Genomic DNA, 8,006 nt, shown 5'->3' on the forward strand with positions numbered 1-8,006 from the left:
GAGGAGCCTCGTATAAAATGTATCAGTAACATACTTACCCCCATTTTACTAAGCCACTCGCTTCGCTCGCGAGAAATAATGATCAACCAATATTCATTTTATAGTAACCAATCATCTAATTAAAAAAAAGTGTTTACATTTTTATTTATTTTCTACAAATAAATAAGTTACTTTGGAGATACTAAGTGTCAATGTAGAATGGAAATAATAATTAAAATATAGTTTGACAAAAAAGTAAAAACTATTAAATTATAAAAAAAATGTGAAGCTATACAATTATTCATTATATTATAACATTAAAAATATCAAATAATTTCGTAGACATAATAATCAATTTATTATAGAATGTGTTAAACACTTGTTAAACATTCAAATACTCAATGAAAAACAAAAATACTTAAAATTTGTTGTTATTTAGTTACATCAAAATGTTGAGACCCAGGAGTTCTAAGACATGTACTTTAAACTTATGGGGAGGCTTAGTCCTCTCAAGTCTTCCCAGCCCGACTTCCGTCAATGATATATATTATAGAGATGAAATTTTATTTATAGTATAATACTAATAAAAAACATAAACAACATTATAAAATGACTAAAATACGATACTCGACTCCAAGGAGCAAAAGATTCTTGGTAGGTGGTACTATAAGAGTTGCTTACAGACATATCAATTATTGAACCGAGATAAGCTAAATGTATAATGTTTAAAACAGTAAACATGATGTTAATACTCCAAAAGAACCAGTTTTTTTGGTTTGAGCTACTTAAGTATGTTTTTGAACCACGGTGGGGATATTTGTTTTTATCATAATAAGAAAATTTGTTTGGAAATCTTGATGCCAATTTTGTACGCATTTGGTGTTCAACATATGTATAAGCAGCAAGAGAAAGTAACACAGCTGATAAACGTCGTTCTAAGCCATGTAATAGAGAGCTTACTAAATATGTGGTTCCAACAGCAATTATTCTGATTCGATGTTTTTTATTTTTATTGCCATATTTCAGTACTTCTTCAAATACATCTAAATAAATAAATAACAAATATATTAATAACAAAATATTAATAACGAAATATTTATTAGTAACTTACATTTTTTTAACCAATAGTGCATTGGTGCGTTCCAATGTACGACAACATGTAGAAGAGATCGTGGCCAATTCCATAATCAATGGACGGGTTACTAATATTTCACTGTTGTATTCATGGTGGTACCCACAAACAGTTGCAAATACAGTAGACGCATAGGCCACAAAATAATGACCAGTACGGAACTCCAAAGCTTGTTTGTACATAGTTAGAAAAATGTTAATAATTGAATTGCTGTAACACAAAATTATAATAAATTAAAAATTAAATATAATTTTATTAAAATAAATCAAACCTTTTATTATTGGTCGACAAATATTGGCTGAACAGCCAATCCACAACACAAATTGATAAAACAAAGCAAAGCAATGAAATTATTACATTCCATATCAAACGACAGACTTTGGTCTTGTTCTTAAATGAAAAAAAAAAAGGTATACAATACAATTTAATATTTAAGAAAAATAAATTAATGTATTACCCAACTAACAGATGAAGAAAATGCATTTGAGTATTCTTTAAATGTTAAAAATGGACCCAAATAAACAGTGCCTGCACACATCATGTAACCTGTATACTGAGGAACTGAAGGAAATGTATACAATTTATTTGATTGAATATCAAATAATATTGCCATTGCTTTCATTGACATTAGCATATGAGCACTTTTGGTTTTTTGCCATTTTGAATCATTTGTAAAACATTCACTGTAAACATTTAAATTTCTAATAATTTCTTCGTATGAAGATGTAACTGCATTATTTGTTTTCTCTCTCTGACCTACAAGCAACATACCCAATTTGCTTTCACTAGAGCCAATCTTATGTTGTTAGTTTAAATGTTATAGTAAACTCAAATTCTATCAAAATATAAGTTAAAAAAATTATCAATCTTTCAATGTTGACTTTTTTATAATTAAATTTGTATGTAAAATTTTCAAAACTTAAAGTTTGATGATAGGTAAATTCATTCTAATATTAAAGATAACAGCAAAAGATTGATTCTGTTGATTTAAAATTTGCTATGTTGTTTATAGGCCAGAGATAGAAAATAAATAGTGAGCTGAAATCATCTTGAGACTAAAATATCAATTTTTAGTATAATTTACTAATATTTAACATTATATCATGTTAGTCTAAAATGATATACCATTATTTTAAATTCATTAGATAAAACACATAAATACTTTTATTTTAATTATGATATTAGAGATATTAGAAAAATTTATAATTTGAATAATAAATTTGTATATAAACTAGACATTTATCGTTTTAGAGGTTTAACTAACTTAAACGAGTTACTATACTCTGTCTAAAAGTAGAACACACCAGTTAGCGAATATCTTCTACATAATGGCATAAGTGACTAGTTAAAGGGGAAATAAGTGTACGGATCCAGTGTATTCTTCTCTGCAACAGAGTATATACTTAAATGCTTTAAAAATAAGTTATTCAATTTCAAATTAAGTATACCATTTAATGAATATACTTAAAATCTAATATATAATATATTTATTAAGAATATTTTATTTTGTTTTATGTTACAATATAATATATATTTTAATAAATACTAACTCACCGATAGAATAATGTAAATAGGATTATAATAGAGAACACAATAGAGGAATGACGTTTTAAAGTCAATATACATATTATAGACACTATGTAACAGAACATAGGGTACAACACAATTTGTAGTAATAATTGATATAAGTCTCCATCTTCATGAAATAAAACTAACGGTAGAATACCACATATGGCACACACTGTGTGCAAGACTGTTTCAGGAACCACTTTGATCTTATTGCCTGAAACCGAGTTATGTATAAGAGCTTGCTGAAAAATAGTTTTAACATAATATGTTTTACTTACATATAACAATGAATAATCTGAAAAATATGCATAGAATAAGGGTAGTTCCGAGAAGATTTCCAGTACTCCAAACAGCGGGCACCACACATTGAGTGCACAACTGGCGAAAAGTTAGATTGCTCCAAAAAGGGGGTTCACTATGAATTTCTGAATTTATATTTGGCTGATAATACTGATTTTCATCTTCCAACTGATCATCGTACAGCTCGTAGTAATCTGGTTTGGCGAATTTTTAATTAATACTATTCTCATTAAATACCTATGTTTACTTCCTAATAATAATAATACGTTACCCTCTGGGTAGTAGTCTCCGGCGTAGTTGTCACCACCGTAAGACAACGAAAACTGTTGCCGGTCCATATAGTAGATTATAATACTTTTATAAACATAATATGTAATAAAAAACTAACATTTAAGTATATTTGTGTTCTATATGGTTGGAAATTTGCTTTAAACACTAGAAAACTGGAAGAAATTTTTTCACATAGTCACTAGCTATGGTTGATTTTATTTTAAGCTTAAAATTTATAATTTAAATTCCAGACGGCCAGTAACTTATTATCATTCATATAATTATATCTACCGCCGTCCGTAGACATATTATTGTAAGTTGTAACCATAAACATAACCTAACCTACCCAAACGTAGTAACGTACTTTTAATATGGCTGTAGTTTATGATTGTAATCAAGAAGTCTTATTAATAATTTATAATATTAAATATATTATTTAAGTCTCCATTGGTTAATTTACAGTATAACACTCAATCATGACAACATTGTTCATATTAATTAGTAAACCATTTTTTAAATCATATTATTATTATTATTATTATGTCATATCACTAAATCCTGTATCAACCATCAAGGCAAAATGGAGTCATATTATTATTTGATTTGATATACATAATATTATTAATTACAATAATAATAGCAATATTATGATTTATGAAACTAGCGTCTACTGTCTAGCACAATAGCACGAACTGAGATAGGTACCTACCTAATATAAATTGTATTTAATATCAATTATGAATTAATAATATATTAATATATTATAATATTGTGTACACGGATTACGATATATCTTAGTCCGGGGTTGTGTATTATTGGGTAGGTATCAAGATAATATGTATTAACCATAGAGTAATATTACTTTATGGTATTGAGTAGAGAGCCTTGATATTATATCTTGCTATGGTATTAATATTATTAGCCTTTTTAGCTCTCTAGTATTGAGTATTGACCCTATTAGTTTGGAGGTACTGTGGATTGATATCACGAATTATAATATGGATAATATACGTATTGATATATAGTGATAGGTAATCAATTGTTAAATTAACTACCTACTTCAATCTAATTACTTATGCGTTAATAAAATGTAGATAATTTGTACGAATATGTATACCTACCTATTACCTATTATCATTATGTGTGAGCGCGTAATCTTACAAGCTATACGAATTATAATAGGGCATGGTCAGTGTCCAGTGCCATGGTCAGTAAATTTTAAATTTTATACATTTTGTTAAAATTCAAACTACAAATGCTTATAAAAAAAAAATTGTGCGTATGTATTTTGAATATTTGTCAACTGCTATTGTAACAATATATCAGGAGCCTTGTATTAAATTTTCATGCATTTTTACCCGACAAGTAACATTTTATTGATATTTATAGAATAAAAACTAAAAATAATTGGAAACTTAAAATGTCCGTAAGCAGCTCAAAATAAGTCAAAATATTTTTAAAATGTTATGGTGTATAGAAAATGGTAACATAAACATTCAGTCAAAATGTCATGTATATGCGGTAATTTTTTTTAGAATTACACCAAAAACCAAAATCGATTTTGCATAAAAATTCCCGTTTTTCCTTCATTTTTCTTTGTTTTTCACGGCACTTTAGAAAACTATTGGAAAATTTTTACTTTCAACCCCATAAAGTACCAACTAGATTCACTTTCCTATCAGAAAATACTCTGTTGAAGAAAATTTTATAACTTTTACAGTTTTACTATTTTAACTTAAAGGTGATGACAGACACACACAAAAAAATAGGTATAAAAAAAACACACACCATTGTAATCGATTCATTAATTGCTCCTCTCAGTTTCTAAAATTGAAATTTGAAATTTTCCGTTAACTGCTCAAAACGAGTCAAAATATTTTCAAATTTGTATGGTGAATAGAAAATGAAAATATAAACATTCAGTAAAATGTTCATGTATCTACAGTTGTTCGCTTTTGGATTACAACGAAATAAGAAATTTGTTACATAATATGAGAAATCTATCCAATGTTGTAAAATTATGAACTTCAAACGCTCATAAAAATGTAATTTGATTTTCATGTAGACATTTTTTTTTTTTTTTTATAAAGGTAGACAAGCTTATGAATTATGGCCTTATGAGTAATATTGTATATTACATTTTAAAAGAAAATTTTTTATGAATTTCTAACTCAAAATAATTTGCACATTTTCTTGATTATTACGTATTTTGTCAAGATTTGAACTTTAAATGCTTTTAAAAAAAAATCGTGACAAAATATTTTTAATATTTTTCAAATCCCATTGTATATTGCCCAAACATATTGGGAGCCTTGTATTAAATTTTTTGGGGTTACTTAAAAACAAATGATCGTAGATACATGAAGTTTTCACTGGTTGTTTGTATTTGCATTTTCTATACACCATAACATTTTCAAAATATATTGATTTGTTTTGAACTGTTTAGGGACATTTTCAGTTTCCAATTTTATTAGTTTTTTTTTCTACGAAAGTCAATAAAACTTTATATGTAAAGATGTGTAAAAATTTAATACAAGTCTCCTGATATATTGTTACAAAAGCAGTTGAAAAATATTTTTTTTTATAAGCATTTAAAGATCGTATTTTGACAAAATTTATCAAATTTAAAATTGAATAATTATTTTGTAATTAAAAATGCATAAAATGTTCAACTTTTATATCTAAGAATTGAAAATTTAAAACAAAATTCCACGTAAGTAGTTAATTCTGTTACCAAAAAATCTAAAAAAAATACATAAGCACAGTTTATTTTTATAGTCATTTTAAGTTCAAATTTGGACGAAATTACATATTAAAAACCTAGAATAACTATTTTAGTTATTTTGTTGTGATTGTATAATATTATTCGTGGGTACTTGAAACTTCTAAAGTATACTATTATATATCTATGATAATATAACGGTTTGTTGTTGATGTACCTATAACGCGTTATAAGTACCTAATGGATATTTTGATATGATTAATTTGGAATTTATTAAAGGTACCTACCTATAATTTTTTTTTTAATACCATAGATACTTATAAGTATGTAATATTATGTCTTACTGACATACCGTATTACCGTCTCCGCTCAGAATCGTTTTTCTTATACAATTATATTATATCGTTGAATTCAAATCTAATACCATCCAATATAAAGTGACCCACTTGTAACCTACTGTATAGCAGAGCGACATCCACCTTTTTTGTTTGTTTTTCCCGGCGCTTAAAGAGTCTTAAGACGATAAATACCACATATAAAACTAGATAAAAGTATGTTAGGTATTATGAAAATAATTGGTAAGTACTTCAAATTCAGTAGTTCAGTATCTTTTCTGGTTGGAAAGTGAATTTAGTTGAAGTATTGGGGAGGTCAAAATTAAAAAAAATAAGGAAATACGAGAATTTTCAAGCAAAATCGTAACGGTAATCGTAACTTGTTTTGAAATATTCACGGATATTTTCAATTTTCAATTTTTTTTTAATAAATGTCAATACTCAATACAATATTATTCGTTGGGTCAAAATGCTTGAAAATTTAATAGATGGCTCCTAATATATTGTTTCAATAGCAGTTGAAAATAATAAAAAACATAGTCACAAATTTTTATAATAATTTAAAGCTCAAATTTTGACAGAATACGTAAAAATCACGAAAATGTGCAAAATATTTTGAGTTAGAAATTCATAATTAATGTTTCTTTTTAAATATAAGGTTTGAAAATTTAATACAAGATTCCTCATAAGTTTGTTTACTTTAATAACCTAACTGGAAAGTCAAAATAAATTTTGTAGTTAAAAATGTTAAAATGTTAAATTTGTATAGCTGAGGATTGAAAATTTAAAACAAGTATTCTCATAAATAATTATAATACTGTAACCAAAAAATCTAAAAAAATATATAAACATGGTTCTTTCTTACAGACATTTTAAGTTCAAATTAAAACAGATAAAACCAAGAATAACGTTTTTAGTTACTTTATTGTAATTTAAAAATATTATTCAAAGGTACTTAAAACTTTTAGAGTATATTTTCATATTTTAGATTCTGAGTGAAACGATGAATGTATTGATTTTACAATGATGTGTGTTTTTTTTTAAATTTTTAAATTTTTGTCTGTGTACACGATAAGTATAAATAATGCTTCGATTTTCAACTTCAGTATCTTGTTCGATTGGAAAGTGAATATCGTTGGTGCATTGGGGAGGTCAAAATTTAAAATTCACAGTAATTTTCAAAAGCGCCAAGACAAACCAAAGAAAAATTAAGAAAAAACGGGAATTTTTACGCAAAATCGATTTTTCACAAAATTGAATTTGGTTTTTGGTGTAACTTTAAAAAAAATGACCGTAGATACATGCAATTTTGACTGAATGTTTATATTATCATTTTCTATACAACATAATATTTTGACACCAAAATATTTTGACTTATTTTGAGCTCTTTACGGACATTGTCAGTTTTCATTTTTTTTTAGTTTTTTTTCTAAAAATATCAATAAAATTTTATTTGTTGGTTAAAAAAGCTTGAAAATTTAATAAAAGGCTCCTAGTATATTGTTTCAAAAGCAGATGAAAAATATTAAAAATCCTTAGTCACAGTTTTTTTTTATAAGCATTTAAAGTTCAAAAATTGACAAAATATGGAAAAATCACGAAAATTTGCAAATTATTTTGAGTTAATAATTCGTAAAAATTTTCTTTTTAAATCTAAAATTTTAAAATGTAATACAGATTCCTTTAGAAGATTATCTAC

The 8,006-nt window shown here is 26.1% G+C and overlaps 1 protein-coding gene across 1 annotated transcript; it reads right to left on the reverse strand.

The window, feature by feature from the left end:
- Positions 1-313: 313 nt before the first annotated feature.
- Positions 314-3,682, reverse strand: LOC100570269 (protein-serine O-palmitoleoyltransferase porcupine). Its single transcript, XM_003246245.4, has 7 exons — positions 3,252-3,682; positions 2,959-3,174; positions 2,666-2,894; positions 1,569-1,794; positions 1,383-1,501; positions 1,091-1,321; positions 314-1,022 (listed from the first exon to the last, which is right to left on the reverse strand). The coding sequence occupies exons 1-7, from the start codon at positions 3,316-3,318 to the stop codon at positions 1,013-1,015; spliced, it is 1,098 nt and encodes a 365-aa protein (XP_003246293.1). The 5' UTR covers positions 3,319-3,682; the 3' UTR covers positions 314-1,012.
- Positions 3,683-8,006: the final 4,324 nt, after the last annotated feature.

This window comes from Acyrthosiphon pisum, chromosome X, assembly GCF_005508785.2.
Source record: "Acyrthosiphon pisum isolate AL4f chromosome X, pea_aphid_22Mar2018_4r6ur, whole genome shotgun sequence".
Classification (NCBI taxonomy): Eukaryota; Metazoa; Arthropoda; class Insecta; order Hemiptera; family Aphididae; genus Acyrthosiphon; species Acyrthosiphon pisum.

Bases quoted from the DNA above. Each gene is read 5' to 3' on its own strand.
- LOC100570269 (XM_003246245.4), bottom strand. From the start codon at position 3,318: ATGGACCGGCAACAGTTTTCGTTGTCTTACGGTGGTGACAACTACGCC. The intron at 3,175-3,251 runs GTAACGTATTAT...TCGCCAAACCAG, and splicing joins CGGAGACTACTACCCAGAGG to ATTACTACGAGCTGTACGAT. The intron at 1,322-1,382 runs GTTTGATTTATT...TTTGTGTTACAG, and splicing joins TTGTCGACCAATAATAAAAG to CAATTCAATTATTAACATTT.